Genomic DNA, 22857 nt, shown 5'->3' with positions numbered 1-22857 from the left:
GTTAAAGTTGAATTAAAACTGACGGAAATGTAAATGCATATTGTCAATCTTCCTAGATGGATCTAATAACCAAAGTAATAAGCATTGAAATGGAATACAAAAAACATAATGTATCCATCGATTTGTAGAAACAGCTACAAGAAGGATAAGCCTAATCCTTACCTTTCTCTCATCACTAAAAAATACTGACTATGTATTAGCTTAATGGAACTAATAATAGCGCGTATGGCTCTAATTACCATGTGAAATTGTGATGTGCATTCTAATTATAGACCAGTCATACTTTAATGTATATAGGAAGATATATACATAAAAGAACCTACATTCTTTAACATAATGTATGCTATATATAATGATCTATGCTATTTTATGTAAATCTGTCCTACCGAGGGTTCGGATTCCGATGGAGGCCACCCATTTTGAAATGACCTTTGACAATGTTAAAGAAAGAGAAAGCGGTTGGTCATTGGGTTGTCTGCTTGATAACTCCACTAAAAGTTATTCACAGAAACATAGAACATTTGCAGCATCTTTCTCAAAAATGTGTGTGACAGTTACATGACACAATGTTTCAATTGTTGCTTTCGTGATCAAGAGACCTCTACCTTGAGAGCTACATGGAAGATCTTTAATGCGCACCGCATTGTTTTACAGTTCCAAGCAGCGATACCGTGGTTGTCAGCGAGAACGACTGACAGATGGAGTGGTTGTCATAGAAAACTATTTAGATATGGATTGGTTGTCATAGGAACTATTTAGATATGGAGTGGTTGTCATAGGAACTATTTAGATATGGATTGGTTGTCATAGAAAACTATTTAGATATGGAGTGGTTGTCATAGGAACTATTTAGATATGGATTGGTTGTCATAGGAACTATTTAGATATGGAGTGGTTGTCATAGGATTTATTAAGATATGGAGTGGTTGTCATAGAGAACTATTGAGAGATGTATTGGTTGTCATAGAAAACTAATTAGATATGGAGTGGTTGTCATAGGATTTATTTAGATATGGAGTGGTTGTCATAGATAACTAATTAGATATGGAATGGTTGTCATAGGATTTATTTAGATATGAATTGGTTGTCATAGGATTTATTTAGATATGAATTGGTTGTCATAGGATTTATTTAGATATGAATTGGTTGTCATAGAGAATTAATGAGATACGGAGCGATTGGTATAGAGAATTATGGAGAGACGCTTTCTCGAGTTCAAATAACACAATCTAAGTTATTGCCACTATTTCTCAGGTCAATCTGTCAGTGACACTATAACATAGAGACCAATGGTTCTGTCCAATTCAATTATCCATTGTATGTCTTTGTATTTTGTGTGGCCAGTGATGGACTAAGTGACCTATGTTTGGTCACGTAGAGAGTGATACCTGAATGTCCTAAAGTTACCATCACGAGACACAAACTGGTCAGGTGGTCATGTCCGTATCTTGGAATTACTGAGCAAAAGTCGATATTTAATAAGACCATCTTGAGAAATACTTCCACGAGCAAAGTTCTTATCAGAACACTAAAGTTATTTGCATTGACCAGGGCATCATATATGCTTTAGGTGAGTTTATTTGCATTGACCAGGGCACCATGTATGCTTTAGGTGAGTTTATTTGCATTGACCAGGGCACCATGTATGCTCTAGGTGAGTTTATTTGCATTGACCAGGGCATCATATATGCTCTAGGTGAGTTTATTTGCATTGACCAGGGCACCATATATGATCTAGTAGTAAAGTAAAGTTCCCCGTTCAGACCTTGTGGTCTACAGGGCAGATGATGTAAAGGTCATCTGTTTCTGTGACTTACGGTTAACGAGGGTGTCATGTGGCCAACACAACGACCAACCGCCTTTCTCTGTATGCTCTTGGTGAGTTTATTTGCATTGACTAGGGCACCATATATGCTCTAGGTGAGTTTATTTTCATTGACCAAGGCGCTGATTGTGTTTGTTACGAGTTTTTATAACCAGTACAAAATGGGCATTTTACTTGCTCTGACCAGGGCCTTATGTGTGCTTGGTTGGACAGGGGGGGGGGTGCGATCGTTAGTGCGTCTCCATGTTGCACATGCTGAGTTGTAGTAAGCAACATTGTTGTAAAACATATACCTCTCTAGACCTATAGCCTCATTGGAGTTCTTGATTTGCATATCGTCTGCTGCTCAGGTAAACCATCAAAAACTGGGGCCAGCACAACGACTAAACATTTGTACTTCCTCCTACAAATCTCAGGCTCCCATTGACGCCGGGTGGGGTCAGGTGCTCCTTAACTTAAAATGCCACTCTAAAACCATAGTGTCCGCGGTCGTAGTAACTCGGGTTACTTGCTTTGAGGGTTTATTGCCTAAGCTCTCGTCCAACTCATAACATCTTATTGGACCCCCTTTTCTCTCCCCACCCCCTCCCCTTTCTCATACTTCTTAATCTATTTTGGTTATTCTGCGTTACATGTGTGCACAAACGTAGAACAGAATACATACAAACATAACTACAAACAAAATTAAAAGCACCCATTATTGATGCTAATTAAGCCCATACACACATACATACAATTGTAGCTACACAGGCTGGTATTTAGTACTGTGACTACTTCAGAAAATACAAATACAGACTACTATTGTAGACCATACACAACTAAGACATACAATAGACCAAAGTAGCGAGTATGATGTACAAACCAGACCCTGGGACAAATGAGAGAATGACTTTTAACATATGGCCCAGGTCCCCGGCCGTGACGTGCGATATATCTGTTCTGTGTCAACTCCTTGTGCCCCCCCCGCCCCCCTTGCGAAGCTGAGAGTCCCATCACGAACATCTCTACAAAAGACAAAAAGATATAAATTTTCATTATTCTTCTGAGGCTCTCGCAGCTGAAGACGAACATTGAATGCATGTACGTGTGTATATTGTGCGCGTGTGTGTGTGTGTAGTTGTGAGTTTGTGTGTGTTGTAAAAAGTTGGTAAAGACAACAATCATAACCTCTGACCTTACAGTTGATTGGTTATTATTCGTTCATATAATTTCCTCTATTTTTTTAAAAAACTTTGTTTATCGCGCATTCCAAGACCAAGGGGTCTTCCTTCTTGTTTTCACCAGAGGCGTCTTCCTACTTGTTTTCACCAGAGGTGTCTTTATTCTTGTTCTCACCAGAGGCGTCTTCATTCTTGTTCTCACCAGAGGCGTCTTCATTCTCGTTCTCACCAGAGGCGTCTTCATTCTGTTCTCACCAGGGGCGTCTTCATTCTTGTTCTCACCAGAGGCGTCTTCATTCTTGTTCTCACCAGAGGCGTCTTCATTCTTGTTCTCACCAGAGGCGTCTTAATTATCTTTCTCGCCTGAGGCAACTTCAATCTTGTTCTTGCCAGAGGCGTTTTCATTCTTGTTATCTCCAGAGGGGGTCTTCATTCTTGTTCTCACCAGAGGGGTCTTCATTCTTGTTCTCACCAGAGGCGTCTTCATTCTTGTTCTCACCAGAGGCGTCTTAATTATCTTTCTCGCCTGAGGCAACTTCAATCTTGTTCTTGCCAGAGGCGTTTTCATTCTTGTTATCTCCAGAGGGGGTCTTCATTCTTGTTCTCACCAGAGGGGTCTTCATTCTTGTTCTCACCAGAGGCGTCTTGATTATTTTTCTCGCCTGAGCAACTTCAATCTTGTTCTTGCCAGAGGCGTTTTCATTCTTGTTATCTCCAGAGGGGGTCTTCATTCTTGTTCTCACCAGAGGCGTCTTCATTCTTGTTCTCACCAGAGGCGTCTTCATTCTTGTTCTCACCAGAGGCGTCTTCATTCTTGTTCTCACCAGAGGCGTCTTCATTCTTGTTCTCACCAGAGGCGTCTTCATTCTTGTTCTCACCAGAGGCGTTTTCATTCTTGTTCTCACCAGAGGCGTCTTCATTCTTTTTCTCACCAGAGGCGTCTTCATTCTTGTTCTCACCAGAGGCGTCTTCATTCTTGTTCTCGACAGAGGCGTCTTCATTCTTGTTCTCGCCAGAGGCGTCTTCATTCTTGTTCTCACCAGAGGCGTCTTCGTGCTCGTTCTCGCCAGAGGCGTCTTGATTATCTTTCTCGCCTGAGGCAACTTCATTCTTGTTCTCGCCAGAAGCGTCTTCATTCTTTTCTCACCAGAAGCGTCTTCATTCTTGTTCTTGTCAGAGGCGTCTTCATTCTTGTTATCTCCAAAGGGGTTTTCATTCTTGTTATCTTCATAGGCGTCTCCATTCTTTTTTCGAGCCAGAGGCGTCTTCATTCTTGTTCTCGCCAGAGGCGTCTACATTCTTTTTGTCGTCATAGGCGCCTTTATACTTCATCCCGAGACAAACATAAGCCACAAGATTAAATTTCAACAGTTCATTTGAAGAAGAGAGTTCAATACTGTGGAGGCGTGAGGCCTTAATGGTAAGGCGTTTGGCTTCCCAGACGAGGGGTCTCGAATACAGAACTCACTATTTGAGAAAAACTTTACCTTACCAAAAAAAGAGATAATCAATTAAAAAAAAAAAAAGAGCAACAAAAGGTTGGACACTCCCGATCCAGGCAAAGGAGTTCATGGGACAGAGAGGTCAGTGAACAGCCAACCCCACATCCCTGACCTCTGAGAGAAAGTCACTCTTTGGTCGACCCTCTGATCGATTCATAAAAGGACATTCGAAATAGATAAACTTGGGCACGAGTCGCCCTTCAGACATCATCTCATCTCCGCCAATGGCTTCGTCTGGGGTACATGCCACCAACTAGTTTTCCCCAGCACGTCTCGGCTCTGGGTCTGTCCAACTGTCCCCACGACTTACCTGCATGGCGACTGCGTTCAAATCGTGGCTCCATGTATTCCTGGGCAATCCCCGCTTCCCCCTTCCTTGTGGGTTCCAGGGCTTGTCTTGTTGGATGCTTACGGAGGGTGTGATCTTATCCAGCGTCTCTGTATGATGCTTACTTCAATGAGCCACTGCTTTGAAACATATGTAATAATAATAGTGTTAAACTTTGATTTAACAACAGCAACACTCTAAAACAGGGGTTCTCAACCTGTGGGTCGCGATCCCCTTGGGGGTCGATTGACGATCTGCCAGGGGTCGCCAGAGACCATCGAAAAAATGAATAGTTTTGTCTATTCTTCTATTGCTGTGTGTCTGAGCGGGGGAGGGGGGGGGGGGTCGCGGCAGAGTGTGGGATTGTAAAGAGGGGTCGCCGAGCTTAAAAGGTTGAGAACCGCTGCTCTAAAATAAAAACCAATTCCATTCGTAGAACCTTACAGTAAACACTCCGATATACTACATTGAAAACATTATTATGGAATCAAACCGATGTTAGAAAACATGATTCCAAAAAAAAAAAAAAGTTGAGTTAATAATGTACATACAATACTGTAATAAGTCTTGCTGAGGTGTCTGTTTTCTCGGATGTGTTGAGTTAAAGATAAAAGAGGTAGCCCCCCATCAGACCTGACGATCTATGGGGCAGATGATGCAAATGTCATCTCTTCCTATGGGTGAGGGTTAACGAGGGTGTCATGTGGCCAGCGCATTGACCAAACACCTTTGCTCTCACATCCTATGACAGGCACAACGCATGGTACTATAATCGATCCAAAGTACTAACGATACCAGTTTTAAATGAGTTATATGATTTACTCTAATCCTGGTAGTCAAATCTGAAAGTTTCATTATAGATTGTATTACATACTTAATCTACACGTCTTGACATCTATCACGAGTACTATGTTATATAGGTTAGGCTTCTGTAATTACCAGGCGCCATTGCACTTTCAACCTTCTTTCTACTTCTGGTGTGTATGGCATCTGCAAACCAGGACCTTTCCTTTATGCTCGCTCTCGATGTGGATCTATTCAGTGCCTCTTTTTCATAAGCTGTTAGTGTCGATCTTGAAGAGCTACACTTTTGTAAATCCTTAGTCCCAGGTTTGTGCCTGTGCTGGTCTTTTGTTTTTCCCGCCAGATTTGAAGTCCAAACGTGAAATTATTTTGATCAACATTCAACGTAAATACTGTTGTTTTCCTTCTTGTGCCTTTCATCGCCTGCAAATTATTCTATTTACAGCGGCGTATCAAAGGTTGGGCTACGTGCGTATACACCTAGGGCCTGGAGGTAAACAAGTCTAAGGGCTCTCAAATAAAAATAATAATGTCTAAGCTTTGACAACACGCTTGGGAAGGAGAGGATATGACAATCTGAATATTGACCTACTGGGTATGTGTCAATAAACAGTATAAGAAGGCCCGCATAAAGATATCCAATCGGGCCAGTCTGAGATACACATGTTGCTTACGCTTACATATCTATCAATTATGTCACTAATCCTTTTCTTCCCCACAGTTTGGGCGTCCTGCACTCCTCCATTCAACACCTGTTTCTCCCCCCCCCCCACACACACACACTATTCCTCTCTTCATTGTCACTAACACAAGATCCTTTTATTACTTTTTTTGTTATTTTTCTTTTCGGTCATTATGCCCTGAGGTCAAAACATTCACACGCAGTTTATGACATTAATCCTACGCTTGACCAAATCTCGCCTTTCAATCCCCCCCCACCCCTAGCCCCCCTCTACGCTTGTGGTTATTTTGGTATTGTCCGGCCTTGAAGTATTGTTACACAATACACCACTCCGTTGTGTCATGGCTTTAAGTCAAACATGGCGCCCCCTTATCGAAATCTACACACCGACTTCAATATTCTTTGCTGTGTTCTTATCCTGCACACAAAGTATCGCTTAGTGGAGTTAAGCTCACCCCCCCCTCCTCCTCATAACTGTGTGTATCCATCTGGCTTTTTTGTTTTTTTCTACTCGGACTCGCTGTTTAATAAGCTCATATTAAGACTGATCCACAGACACTTCAATCACTGTCAGACGTAGTTCACTTTGGCACTTAATGCCTGAAAAAAAATTAACATAAAAAAAAATATTCACACGAATGGTGCTTAGGTTGTAGTCCTTACAATGTCACCATATGTCCATGACAATACATAAAAATATTTTAAAAAAAATGGAACAATATAAACATATCGTATTGCTCACTATAAAAAACTTTTTTTAGAACGCTTGAATGAAGGATAGCAATATTGACGAAACCATACGAGAGTGGGCAGGCTTGAAACAACCAAATTATAAAAGGGGAAGAACTCCACATGTACATTCACACCTCTCAATACTGTACGATTTATTTTCATTTTTCTATCTCAAACACGATTAATACATTACTGCTATTTCATAAACCAAATGGGTTAAATTTTTGACCGATTCATGTTTTTGTTAGGAACAACGATTAATTGTGCAAAAGTTTCAAGTTGACCCAAGAGAGACTGAGAGAGACAGAGAGAGACAAAGAGACATAAATGGGAAGTGGAGGCGAGAACGTTTAAGATGTGAGTTGAAATCTTCGTAGAGAAAACAAACCCAAAAGAAACTGAGGTTCGATGATACGAAGTATGCCCTCATGGGCGCTTCTCCAGAGATTGCAGACCATGTTCTCCAAAGCTGCATACATCATCGAGTGCCCAAAAGAAGATACTGATCCCCAATAGAACAAAAACAAATGTACAGGGAGCTGCCTGATATGGAAACCACTGTCCAGTTCAGCTCGGACATAAAAAAATAAATAGATATCTAAAACTCCCTACATAGGCTAGGAGAAATTCGTAGAGGTGCTCCTTCTTTCCCAAGAGCCATTAGGGCAAAGAATGGGTTGCGTGAATCATTCAGGAAAATCAACGACTTAGCAGAATTTTAGTCTTTAACTTACTCGACTAGATTAATACATGGAGACACGTAGACGTGGTTATCTTCTGAAGTAGCTCTGTAATTTATAAGATAAGATAATGAGAACACAGGAGAAGATAAGATAGGCACAACAAACTGAAACTTTATTCTGTAAATATTTCCTTCTCTGGACTATCTCGTCTATCGTTGGAATAATACTAAAGGAGGAGTGCAGTGTTTCACGTGACAACAAAGTCCTAGCTGTGACCTACATGTTTTGCTATTACCAACGATGGCATAACTATTGTCTCTGTAAACAGATATATTACGAATAGCCTTATATCCAGCAATGGGGCAATATGAATGCATGTGAATTTGAAAGGATAAAATTCGAGATTGTATGTAGTGCCCAGAACTCGAGTACAGGTCACGTGATGCCATGGTGGGCATAGCTGTACAACGTTTAACCCCCCCCCCCTCTCCCCTTTTTGTTTCTCCTCTCTTTCTCTCCTCTCTTTCTCTCCTCTAGTCATTAGAACTTGATTTTGGTGTACAAGACCATTCTCTTCTCTTATCTTATAAAATACAGACGTTACTTCAAAAAATAAGATGATTACGTCCTACGCGTGTTCCTTTGTCAATCTTTAGTCGTGCATGTTAACCAATGACCTAAATTCTGCCAAGTCATCAGACACAGACAACCCATTCCATGCTCTAATAGCACTAGGGAAGTAGGAGCATTAGAATAAATTTGTCCTAGCATATGGAACGAGGAGTGATTTTTTATTGCTGTTTACTTGTTATTAATGTTGCATGGTACGTGGTTAGAGAGTGTCCATGGTCACACATACAATGAAAGCGAGTGACCAATCCATAGTTTAAAAATAAATCAATGTGATAGCCGAAATGCAGAGAGCACAAAATAAACACTGACCTACATTTGGACGTCGTTTTGTCTCTCTCTCTTCTCTAAACTCCTTCTCGGTGCTATCATTCTGAAAAGTCTACGGCCATTATAATAATTACTTACCGGCTATAGGAATTCTCTATGTCCCATCGTGTGGGAGTACCCCCCAAGTGTAGAAACTCTGATCTCAGATAGGGGGCCATTTCTTAGTCCACATACTAGAACAAATTCGTCCAAGTGCTCCTTCTCCCCTAGTGCCATTAGAGCATTGAATGTGTTGCTTGAATCAGCCACGGAGACCAAAGACTTAGCATGCATGACTAGATTGACACAGGGATAAGCGTAGGACGTAATTATCTTATCATATAAAGCAACGTCTGTAATATATAAGATAATGCATATATTTGTATGATATAAGAAATCGCCCTTTCTAGCAACGGCCCCAAAATTGAACGGGAAAAAAAAACAACAACACAAAGCTGCTTCTTAAAATTGGTGGAAAGAACAGCATGGGACGCCCTTGGTTGGGGCGCCTTAAATGGTGCGATGAGAATAGTGAATGTGGGTGGGTGGGGGGCGGTGGTGTGTTCTGTGTACGACAACTCTTAAGAAACAATTAGAACCAAGGGAGAGAAGAGAAAAGACATGAAAAAAAAAAAACTTTTTTAAGATTTAAAAACAAAACAGCAACAAAATCGCTATCTCCTCAATTGACGCGAGGGATTACTCCAAGAGTTAGTGCGGAGGAAAAAAATAGGGGGGGGGGGCATTTATGTGGGGTACGGGAGTAAACGAGAGAGACAGAGAGAGACTGACGAAGAGAGAAAGAGAGAGAGAGATGTGAAGACGAGGTCGGATAGGCGCCCTTAAAATTGCGCTCATCGACCTACGTAGATGTTGGCTGGGTGGTGCCTGTGACACTGTGGCGTAGAGGGGGGCGAGTAAGTGGGGAGAGGTCTGGGGGGGGGTCGAAAAAAAATGTTTAGACAAGCACTGCGGTACGAGTGATAACTCCCTAAATATAAAAACCCGAAAAAAAAATATTAATAAGAAAAGAAAGGGGAGAGAACACAACAACAACAAAAAATAGGAGGGATTGGCAGTGAGTTCCCCTGCCCGTCAATTTTTTTCCACCCCCTTCCCCTCCCACCCCCACTGGGCCCGAATGGAAAGCCAATCGGATCGTCGACACCAAATTCTTGTTATGATAATGCTTTCTTTCCCATTTCTGTATTTCAGAATATCATCAGGCTTTGAGCCCAGCGCGCAGGGCCCCCGTTGAAGCGGCTGAACGACGAGTCGGCCTCCCTCTCTTTCATGCGTGTGCTGATTGGTAGAGGCCAGTACAGCGGTGAGGGGAAGGACTAGGAAACACACAGCCAGCCCTGAAGGATTTACCAAAACTCTTCTGCGGAACTCTTCACCGTTGTGTTATTATTTTTTTGGTTTGTTTCGTTTTTTAGTTTATTTAGGTTTAGTTTTTAGTTGTTTTTTTTATTTGGTTGTGGAAGCTCCTTCATTTTAATTGTGGTTAGATTATAGATCTAGTGTGGAATAGGGCCTTCATATCTATTATATAGATTCTATACAGGCCTAGATCTACATAATTCATTGTTCGGATGGAATACACTATTCACTCTTGATTGTTTTGAATACAGTTTTTTCTTCTGGAAGGCGCTGAGACGATTCGGCCTCGGAGCGGGGCCCCAAATTATTCTCAAAATGATTCTTAAATCATGGCCGAGGCAGTGGCCCATCGCGACGTGTTTCTTCTTAAACACCGACTGGTTCACAGTTTCAATCTAGGTTTTATATTGTCTGGAATTGTTCCCTAAAAGAATCTGGACCTAATGCTAAAGGATTGGACTACAGTTTTATAGGGTTGGCCCTTATAAAATCAGAGCACATTCCAGAGTTTAAAAAAAAAAATTGTGATTGAATTACGGTACATCAGTGGTGAATATTATTAATTGTTGTGTTAGAACCGCTCCGTTGTGGTGCTAAAGACATGTCGCGGCGGAAACAGTCGAAGCCCCGTCATGTCGGCAGTGATGGACTTTCGCTGGGGGACGCCGGGGGCCCCGATGAACTAGCCCTCGGAGAGGATGACGGGGGAGACGAGGGGCCCCTGCCTTCGTTAAGGAAGAGGAGATTAAGTAGCGACACTGACAGGGATGAGGATGAGAGACTCAATGACGCGGAAAGTAATGGTAAGTCTCAAATTCTAAAAGTACTCTACTAGGACTACACTCATGTTATTGTTCACCATTAACACACCTAACACACATTCCTGACGCTTATCTTGGGACTTAAACTCGCGCAAACATTATTGTCAGTTTATTTATTCGATAACTAATTGACATAAAAAAATATAGATGCACTTCCGTGTTAGAGGATCGCTAATTTAAAGTGGTCTTTATTTATACAGACTAAATATCTTATATCCGAATTTTATAATCACATCTTATGTAATATTTACTATTTGCTCCTTAATTGATGTCAAAATTAATTCAAAATGTTTACTACCTAAACTGTATCTAGAAATAAATAAATAAAATAAAACCTAAACTAAATTGATAGGAATGGAAATTCAACATACTATTAGCTCTGCACATGTATCCACAATGATAATCGCATTATCTTGTATCTTATGCCAGATGACAATCGCTTACACCTAATTTTACAGAATAAAATATTATAAGTCCTAGATTAAAGTATGGCCTAAAATCCTAAATACACTTAGACCCTCAAGCCTGATCCGATATTTAGATGCTCTAACCTCCAATATACTCAGCATTTAGTAAGTCGCAAGTGTTGTCTCTAACTAAACACAAAAAGAAATAGCGCTCACGTTCGGAAAACAACTGAATCAGGATCAAACCCCGCATTGTTTCAAGGTATTAACATAAAAATTAATACAAGTATGTAGCGCTACTAAGAAACATAAAGAAGGTTCGGGGCGATCTGAAAAGATTATATAACAATTATTCAAAAATATTGTCGACTCTTGTAAAAAGAAAAAAGGCTTTTTTTTTTTTTTTTTTTACAGATTGATTGTAGGATTAGCGCCGCGCGTTGATAAAATAATGTTATAAATTCTCCTGCTACTAATCTGATAGACTATTTGAATTAAAATACTTATTCTTATATATATTCTATAATGAGATACCAATACGCGACATATACGGACATGCGCGAGATATACAGACATACATAAAACTTAAAAACATTCAGATTTTCCACCACCTAACAACTCATTTTTTTGTTATAGTTTCATCAATTTAATAACACCTAAATACCAGACCATATATACAAGGTAAAGGGGGAGAGATGGAGGTAACACAAATTTGATTATAAATTTCCCTTGACACGATGTACAATATGACAGTGGCACATTGTACAGCGGGGGCAAGTTGTCTTTTATAGCGCTCTTCATTAGCCCCAGCCCGCTAGGACAGGGCTATAAAATAATAAAAAGGGGCTCCAATATTTTGCTAAAGTGATTATGAGAGTAGATAAAAAATATCAACCCGTCCCTCCCTGGCATGACCGACCTACACTGCCACCCTCCCCGCCCTCTCGTGTCAATAGTGAATTTAGGTTTTCTTGTTATGCCATAAATCTGCAACCGCTCAACATTTCGTCTTGTGTATTATATAATTTATATTTATTGTACAGTATTTATTGTGTAAGTATTATACGTGTAGTTGTTTAGTCCGCGGTTTAGTTACGGTAATGCATCGATTTTTTTTGGATAACTTTAAGGTTTTAGTAGCTGATTTCAAATTTGATTTAAAATATGCAAACTTTGACTACCTTAATTTCAGTTAATTTTACATGACTTAAATCGCATACAAATAGTAAGTTATGTAGGAATAATGAGCCCAAATGTCCATATTCCATAACACTCTGTACTCTACGGGGTTCCTAGTACATTTCCGAACCGATTAGTTTTCTTATGTAGTATTCTATGGTACATTTCGTTCGATTACGTAAATTTGTTAATTTTGGTTGAAAGGGGTTTAATAAAAAATGTAGATCAAATTTGAAATGACAGTAGTCAACATGCTTTGGCGTGTGTTGCGACTACACGTATGCTCCACACACATGCTGTTTGAACGGGTCCTGAATCCGATTTCTAGTGCGTCACTAGTCCAGATTTCTGAACTGTTCAAATAATGTATACTCTGAACTGAACTTATACAGAGAACCCTAGATTTAAGTGTGATGGCGTATAACTAGTTTTGAACAAATATGTTGACTGGTTTAAGTTTTAAAATTACTTGTTCAATATCTGTCAAGAATTTATTTCTTTATATTTATTCTAGTCAATGATTTGAACTAGTTTACATGTTATTATCACTCTGTGTATTGTTTTAACAAAGTCAACTAGATCTCTCATCAATTCATCGATTTCTATAAATAACTAAATTAAGCCGATGTGCCAAAATCAAGTCACTCTGTAATGCTTTGCTCTACTAAGAAGCTGCAATAACGATTTGATATTATAAGAATGAAAGTTGGCAAGTAATGTGTTCATATTTTTTGTTAAATTGTGCCTTTGCCCGTCTGCTACTCTAGATGTCAATTGTTACGTGTCATTTTTTTTAAAAAAAAACATTTTTGTAAAGACATGTTTGTTACGATTGTGTTTCGGTATTTCATATATACCGGGAATTACAAGAAAAAGTAATGTCAAAATATTTATTTTACATGTTAGTGGGCCTCAACAATGTAGGGCTCGAACATTTGGGCATACATTAAACAGTCTCCAAAAAGTTATATAGATTTGAGCTAAAGGGGCCATAATAAGTCCAGATGGTATATTTAAGTGCTATTATTTGAGACCCTAAGTTAGAACCTGTGTTGCCTATAGTAAAATCCGTCACTGTGTACATATTTTGTACACATATGCAATAAATAAATATATATCCTGTTATTTTATTGTTTCATACGAAGTATTTAATTGTAACTTAAGATGTACCGCGAATATTGCTGCTTAGTTATTGTCAATTTATAAACATTGTGTTTTAGAAGACTTATCAACTGTCTCAAAGAGTCACAATCGCTGTCACCAAAGTCTCCGATTTCACATACGTATTGGGTAGATGGGTGAGACAGGGAGTGATAGGTCCATATTGTGTGTAGAAATATTTGAATCAAGATATTTACACCGCATTGCTATAGCGATTTCTAGTCGGTAAATGCTATTTCAATAAGAGCTATACATATCCATGCTTAACATTTGGACATAATATTTTTAGGAGCCTATGTTTAAACCGAGAACAAAAATTTTATTTTATATATTATAAAGATTAAGTTGTTACTATGTTTCAGTGTTTTATGAAATATTTTAACAGTGTGGCTTTCGGACTTAGTTCTTATACAACGCACTCGTCAAAATATTGTTTAATGTTAAATCTCGAATATTTGTAAACAAATTTAATTTCTATTATAACTACCACTAGATCTAATATTTAACTGTTGGACTAACGCGCTGGGTGCGTCATCATTAGGTCTCAATGTGCTATGTGTTTCAAGAATGTGTTGTTATTTGGTACGCACACACACACATAGACCATACAGTGACCCATTACACATTAAATTATAGCCTTCTCATCTGCCAGTCCCCTGTTTCCCTTTCATTTCCTCTCACGACACACTCGCGCAAACACCCATGGTCTAGGTCGTTGCAAACATTTAGGTAACAAAACAAATAAAAAGGTTTGCCTGAAGCGTCGCCGGGTGGAGGCACCCCCTGTTTGAGGGTGGAGAGGGCGCTTGTTCAGTGGGTGTCGGGAACCTAATCCTATTTGTTCACATTGTGTCGGGGCGTCCATCTGTGTCCGTTTAGCTTGAATGGTGCTCGTGTCACGAGAAACAGGGGTAGCGGGGGTGGTGGGGGAGTTGACCACTGGTCTGCGTTGGGGTCACGGCGAGTTATTCCTGGTCATTCTTGTTAGTCGTTCGCGTGTCAAATCTGTTTCTTTCTGTCCAGAGTCTAAAGTGACCGTTGACCAGGCGATTATCTTCAATTGATTTCTCCCCACATCTCGCCTAGTCGACCAAACAAGCCGTATCTCATTACCAGTCGACGGGTTCCGACTTTTGACCCCCGTACCCCATTCTCTGGGGTTCATGACAGAGAACCGGCGAACGAAAAAGTCAAGATTTTGATTTTCTAGCCTTACGATTAGGACAAGCTGTAATCAATATCCCTCGGCCAATAACTTTATATAATGGACAGGACTTTATGTTATATAATGAACACTATCAAGCAATAAGGATAATCTTACCACAGGGCAAGAAGAAAGCGTGCCTGTAATATTCACATTTGTATTACGTTTTTCTAAAATTCATACCGCAGTTACAAAATGTCAAGTTCATAACGTGAATTTAGATTTAATTCACATTATCATGCACCAATCTACAATCATTTCAACCTTAAGGATATTTTCTGATGATTTGATCTCGAGCTAGCTAATGTAACAATTAACAAAGAGGACACGATGAATTTAATTTACATAACAGTACACATCTTTATTGATTGTATGTATTAATTGATCATAATTTTTGTGTAGCGTGTTGCGTGCTCTATGTCGCATGTGTAGTGTGTTCTTGTCCAACTCGCTTCCCCCCCCTCCTTTGTGGTCACGTAGAGAAGGGAAGTTTCATGGAGGTGACCCTGCTACACCAGAACCAAATAGGCCCACAACTCATCTCGACCCAAAACTTGATTCTAAATTTCTAGACTGAGCAACCCCTCTCATTTAGATATGATAATGACATTGCGGTTCCAAATCTTGATCTTTTCATAAAGTTCAATTTGTTTCAATTATGATCGTGTTACAGGATAAAGTACAGAGCATTAAATTACATTATATCTACAATATCACTAAGTCTATGCGACAAAGTATCAATACTTAGTCATGTTGTTTCCGTTAGTTTTAATACTAGTTAGATGGACAATATAACTGATATATTTTGCTCATTATTCTCAACATCAATGACCGAAACAAAGTATTACAAAATAACTCTTTCATCATATACAAAACAAATCGTTCTCCTCAGATCCATTGTCACATTTAATATTGATAATACAGACAATAGAAATTGTTTTAATTAACATAATATCCAGCATCAAGTTGTATTACGCCTAGATCTACATTTACTTTCCATTTTCCAATCAGATCTTTATTTTACATAATTTAGTATTAAACTAATATACATAATATACATATGAGAGAAAGCAAACACCATAGCATCAAAGCAATAAACTTTTACGCCTAGATCCACGTTTCTTTTAAGAAGTCAAAACACACAATACGAAATCCAATTGAAAGAAAAACCTGATAAGAAAAAAATATTTAAAAAAAAGCACCATTAAAAAAACAAAACTCATCGGATCACCCTGTGGGCCTGAACATTTAGAAAACAAATTCCTTTGCTAAGAGAAATATAATAATGTGTAGAAAACGATATCTGGAACACACATTTGCAAAGGTAGGGGAAAAAAAAACCAAATGCAAACAAAGACATCAAGCAGATAGACTTGGACCACAAGATACATGGCCTGGGTCGGGCCTCATCTGTTCCACAGGCCGACGACTCTGCAGCACATGGTCTACATCAGGAAATATCTGCGGAGGGAAAATATTTGTATATTACTTCTTTGATGCGCATTAAGTCGACAACAAAGCCAGTGCCGAGATGTTATTTAATTTTTATTTTTATTTTGGGGAAACAAGTTCAACCTTGCCCACCCTACCACAGCCAATGTAGGACGCAAACTGAATAGCCGGTAATTAACCAGTATGCCGTTGTAGGTCTACAGCGGATATAATGAATCATAACGCAATACTTATACATAAAGAAGTCCTAATTAGACTGACCACCTTGTAACTCCAGGGCCTTCGATGTATTGTCAAGTGTGGGCCAACAGTGCGTGTAACTTGAGGTTCTATCTTAAAAAGCCTTGGGGTTAAAAAAAAACCAATACAAATATTGATATGACGTTTAATATTATTAGAAAAGCACTGAAAACGTGTGTATCAACATTATATGTTTTTGTGACTGTATATCTAGATCTATTTAATTCGTGCAAATCTAGGACTGTGTATATAGATGATTAGCCTTATGTTATAATAAAATGTATGTCTATTTAGGTATTTGTAATCTAAGTTTATCTAGGTATTTTAATGTGTGTAGAACTATCAGTGGGTACAATGAATGCATTTCTATTATTGTATAAATACAGGATATTTTGGTGCCAAGGGTGCGATATTTTTGTTTCCATTTGAGATGCACCAGATAATTTCGAAGGATTCTCCCAAGTTTTAAAGACACAGACGAAATGTCCAACTATTTCATTTATTATACATTTCTCTTGTCCAAGATAAAGAATTCGTTACATATATCTCTCTAGGACTAACTGCTTAAAATTACAAATTAATTTGTTTGATTTCGTATGATATGCGCTTAAAAGTTTTATCACGATGGTCTTGGGTTCGAATCCGTCCCACCGTCATACTCTGTCGCGGACTTATACGTTTTCAGTATTTCTGAAAAAAAAAATGGCTAGGTCTAAGTCTAAGTCATTCTATTTCTACTCCCGCCTACCTTTTTTAAAACAAATATCGTATATATTTATTACACATTCAAGGATAACTTAATGGAGGGATACTAGTAACCCTTATCTCTTAGATTAATCTAAAGTGTGTCCTTACATTTAGTTTTACTGAATAGTGTCTAACTAATCGACGATTGAGAAGTATTATCCATTTCATAACACATACAAATAAAATACACATACAAATTCAACTTGTGGATTACTTCCATTTGTTCCATCCCACCAATATAATACTTTTAATTGTACACTAATGGGTTTTTTTTATTTATCAGGTGTTTTATGGATAAATCATACAAAAATTTTACATTCTGTTTCATATGTATAACGAATATTTAGAAATCGTTCGAAAATGCACCATTTTGTTTTTCAATGTTAGGTATACATTTTATATGCATATATTTGCAAACCATTTTTATAACAGGAAAAAAATATTGGTACTTATCAATGTAATCATTATACAATAGACAAAGACTTGGAAAATAATACGTCACAAGCTGCACGATTAATAAGATACAATATTATTATTAATTGATACTATTATAAACTTTTATTTTATGCATTACAAATTTAAAAAATATCTAAATCAACCTATTCAAAATAAATGTTGAGAGCTTAGAGTACTAACTTACTGCTCAAAAAAAAAAAGGTTGCATGGTTTTAAACGGCCCAGTCTAAATTTATCTCTACCCTGAAAACATATGTGAAGAAATATGTTCTAAACACTTTGTTGCCCAACATATTAGGCTGGAGAGCCATATATATTTTGACACGCTTGTCACGGGCCGAATATATCCCGCAGGCCGTAGTTTGGACCCTGTTGAAAAACTTTCTGTAGATCTCTAAAAGCTTTTATTTCTCCAACAAAAATATGCATATTAATCACCTAGCAACAAGTATGTCTCTTTAAGTTTATTTTGTCAGTTTCCAGGAAATAATGCTGCCATTTCATCAATATTTTCAATGTAGAGGGCGCCGAGGAAGATAGCTTCATTTATCATGCACCACTGTACTTGGCCCCACTCCCCAAGTCCGAAGAGGCACCCGGTCAAGAAAAATGTCTCGTAATTACTATCATCAATAATGGATTAAGATTATTTTATGATTAATCACGACCTTATGATTAATGTCAGCCTCTCGCCACCCTGCTTAAACGGCGCCAGAAATGCCGAGTTATTGATTAATGAATTATAGTTGGGCATATTTCTACACACTCTCCAGTGCTCCATCCCCTCTTCGCCTCCTTACATTTTTTCCCCGCCGGCAAGATCACGTGGACGATTTGACATCTGCAAATCTTTTGACAGTCGTCTGCTTGGAAAGGCGCGGAAATGGGGGCTCGACGCATGCGCATTCTTCATTAATTGCAGAAACTTTAATTACGTCATATCATAGAATATTCTATTCCGCCATGTATTCACCCCTCCCCTTTTTTTTGCACACACACACACACACACATATTTACAAACACTCAAACCAATCCAATAGCATGAAGTCGAACAATTAACGAAAAACGACAACGAATAATATTTAAAACAACAAACAAACAAACAAAAAAACATTTGAATTCGGCAACACATATCTTGCATTCAACAGACATCGACTAGCCCTCCCCCGCCTCCCCCCGCTCCCCCTGGGTTCCTCCCCACTCCCCCGCATACGTGCCAGGCCAGGACGCCATTAAATCTATCATCTGCCATTGTTCCAACTCTCTGTGTCATTACTTAAATTCAATTTCACCCGAGGAAACCGCCGTTTCCCACCCCCACTCCTCAATAAGATAATTAATATCATAATAAATTCATGCAGAGCTGACATAGATGACACTCATGCTTCGTAATGACATTCAGATGTCATTATCATAACATGTCTCCTGACATTTTTACCCTCACTTCTGCTTCGTCCACTGAAGTAGAGTTTTAATTACAAGAGGCTGTGGGAGAGAGGCGAAAACAACCGGAAGACGTTATTTAACAGACGAGGTAATTTCAAAACTTTCTCCCATTTCAGCGAAACAAAACAATAATATTGGAATCAAGCGTTACCATAAAAAATACACGCTTTGTAATTCTGTTTCTATTTTAGTGCCTATATGGTTACGTCAATTCGTTAGACTAACTGAATTATAGATGTTGTTGTTTCCCGAGGCCGACCTTGAAGGAGGCAGGCGAAGATTACAGTTGTGGCTGGGATTGTGCTTTTGCTTCCAAATTTGTCAAAACCCTACAAGTGATCTTGAGACAGAGCGTAATGGAGGGAGGGTATTGACTGGTGTTTGTATGGGGGAGAATTGTTTTTTATTTTTTTTTTTATTAAAAGTACATAACAGTTTACTCCCTTTTGCAGGCGTAGTTACGTGCGATGTTGGTAACGATCTTATAGTTTGTAACTGATTCAATCACGGATATTAAAACAAGCAAAAGATAAAAAAAAATATCTAAGGGGGAACTCCGCCCTTAAAAAATTATCCATCAATAATGTACAAGTTATTCCCTTATTCGATATCAAACAAATGATTAATTTCCGATAATTGTTTTTTTTAACATCGTTAACATCAATTGAGTATTTTTGTTTATTGATTCACTTTTCTTCCGACACAATAAATAATTGTTTAAAGTATAAACTTGATCGGAGAATGTGTGATGATGAAATGGCTTTAACATTTTTAAAGGGACTAAACGCAACACACTTAGCCATATCTGTGAATATTGAAATATTAGTTTCCCTTGGTGGTATTAAACAAAATATTAATTACCAGTAATTGTCTAAGTGGTTACTTTTTACATTTTTAAAAACTGATTCATGTTTTGTCTATACCAATAGATGATTGTGCGAAGTTTCAGCTTGATCCGAAAATGGGTGTGGGAGAAAAAACACATTTATTTAGCAGACAGACAGACAGACATACTTGATATAAGCTTTGTAATGAGCAAACGACTTTCTACCCTTTTTTTTTTTTTTTTAACATCTTTTTCATTCGACCAACAATCGACCAAAAGTTCAGGGGAGTTTTTAGAATTTATTTAATCACAGTAATCTACTGTTTTGATTGTCATGAGTTTAGTAACAGATTTACATTTGTTTAAATGTCTTAAAGCAGTAACTGGCAAGACAAGAGAGTGAAAGTAAATCAATATGGAGAAATGTTGAGTTCATGTCATAAAACAAAAAAAAAAAAACGTAATTAAATGACAAGGTGATTTTGAAATAGATAAAAAATGCTTTGTGCAATGACTATTACTTTCTGTTACGTCATATCCTGACTAGCGGGGTTCACCCTCAGCCATTTGATTTCCCACAGATAAAAAAAGTCAAATGTTCTAACAATCGACAGATTTGGCCTTCACACTGCGCCTTGCCATTGATGTGCTCTTTCTTTCCTCATCACACCCCCCACCCCCACTTCCCACACACAAATATACAAGGCCCACAACTCACTCTCACAACTCCCCCACCACACAGAAATTATCTATAACAAGCGATTGGCTCAGTGTTACACGTCCGCACTGGGCTGTCATGTGATCAGACTCCCTCTCACACAAAAATGAAGTTATGGTTAATGTTCAAATAATCTCTTTTGCTCCCGTCTGCTGCGGGTGTAAATTGATCACATCAAAGATACTAGAATTCTACACGACTTGTCGCTGGACCGATGAGAATGGTCGCCCCTGTTAGGTATTCAAATATATCTTTGCTATTATACCGAGCTTATTAAAATATATTTAACTTTCTGAGTAATTACTTCTACAATGCGGGCATGTTTAAACATAAAGTTTTCGAAATGTGACATCTTAAAAACGAAATATGTGATCACAAAATTTGGTTTTGATTAGCTTGAATATAAACCAATTCTTTTAATGACCCTCGAGCCACTTGCGATACGTGTGTCGCTTTTTGGGCAACCTTTTTTGTTTTTGTTTTAATTTCATTACAACTATTACTATTGCTTTGTTGTAAGATGTTTAGAAGGTTCTTAAATTAAATCGACAATTTCACATTGCAATGCATGCTGGTCTATGAACATTCTCCTGACATTTATTCGAATGAAAGAAAGAATATTCTGTTTTGACTGCTGCACCAGAAAGCCTTTAATCAAATTATTCTCTGAGGTTGTGTAGATACTGCCAGGTATATATTTCCAAGATATCTGTGTGTCAACGAAAAGTTGCCCTTGCAGTGAAATTTTGTACGGACAAAGCGCCTGTAAGCGATGATGGTTCAATTTATGCTGACACATGAACGCTCTAAGAGGACACGAAAATGATATTTTAGCTCGAACTGACCGACATTCAGATCTCCCAACCCCAGTTGGAACGAAGCTCTGATGATACTATTTAAAAAAAAATGAGATTATTCCAAAGTTTAAATTGTTTGGTTTCCACGATTCTAACAAATATTTCAGTAACAGTTTGAATCAGAGAAATGGAGACTGTAAAAAAATAAGGGGAGGGGGGGGCTATATCCTTCCTGTACACGTGACCCCCCCCCTTAATGTACCCTGGTCCTGCTCTCTCACTTGAGTGATCTTCATGTTCGTCTCATCTCTGTACATTTTCATAATGACAATGCCGGTTGTGAGGCCTCATATTTTCTACATTATATCTGTCCATAACATCTAGTATGCTGATCGATTTTACAATTATATACTATTCAGTGTTAAAACGTCGCTCCAGACCCCTCCGAGCTCACCCCCCCACCCTTTCGACACCTACTGTCAATGGAACAAGCTGCTTCCCCCCCCCTCCCTCCGATAATTAGCATATTCGTTTAGAATAGGATAAGAAACAATACTAAATCACAAATTGGTGTTAACCCTTAAGGTGCGTGTGGTAGTTTTTGCCACCAAACAATAGAATTGTAATTCCATTTTTGTATGCATTCAATTGTAAAACAGCTCAGCACTTTAAGGGTTAAGAATCAAATACCATCCAGTGTATGACGAGATGGCCTACCCTGAAGCCACAATTTCTAACGCCTCTGTTCGGTTAAGTACTGTGTCATGTTTGTCAGATAGAACCTATTTCTCCTCCCTTCCATCTCTAACTTGCTTCAGACACTTTAAAACAGGGGTTCTCAACCTGAGGGTCGCGACCCCTTTGGGGGTCGATTGACGATTTCCCAGGGGTCGCCTAAGACCATCGAAAATATGGATTGTTATTGTCTACTCTTCTATTGCTGTGTGTGTGTAAGGGGGGGGGGGTCGCGGCAAAGTGAGGAATTGTAAAAAGGGGTCGCCGAGCTTAAAAGGTTGAGAACCGCTGCTTTGAAATGTTTTTATTTTTTTTATTTTTTTGCTTATTGTGTAAAAAAAAACGAAGGTATATTTATAGATATTCAGTTTGTCGTTATATCAAGACACAGTGAACTGTTATTCATCAATTAAAATCAAGACTTCAATGTGTAGGCCTACATTAATTCGATGTGTCGCGGACCCATACATTAAAAATGTCATTAGACTTTGCATCTACTAAAAAAAAAAAAAAGCATTTATCATTTAGAAATCGGTTGATAAATGGAACGATCTAATGAGTCGAATCTGTCTTTCTCTTTCTGTCTCGATTTTTTTTTAAACATCGTTAACATCAATTAGTTCGTTATGA

At 38.5% G+C, this 22857-nt stretch overlaps 1 protein-coding gene across 1 annotated transcript in view; it reads left to right on the top strand.

Moving 5' to 3' along the window:
* The window catches only part of LOC106069777 (sal-like protein 3), a 96264-nt gene that overhangs the window by 1302 nt on the left and 72105 nt on the right, over positions 1–22857 (top strand). Inside the window, exon 2 of the mRNA XM_056035683.1 lies at positions 9871–10841. Coding sequence (XP_055891658.1) covers positions 10640–10841 — 202 coding nt within the window. The 5' untranslated portion in view covers positions 9871–10639. The remainder of the gene's footprint in view (positions 1–9870; positions 10842–22857) is intronic.

This window comes from Biomphalaria glabrata, chromosome 7 (assembly GCF_947242115.1).
Source record: "Biomphalaria glabrata chromosome 7, xgBioGlab47.1, whole genome shotgun sequence".
Classification (NCBI taxonomy): domain Eukaryota; kingdom Metazoa; phylum Mollusca; class Gastropoda; family Planorbidae; genus Biomphalaria; species Biomphalaria glabrata.
The sequence above is the reverse complement of the archived record's forward strand: the minus strand, read 5'-3'. Positions and strand labels throughout refer to the sequence as shown.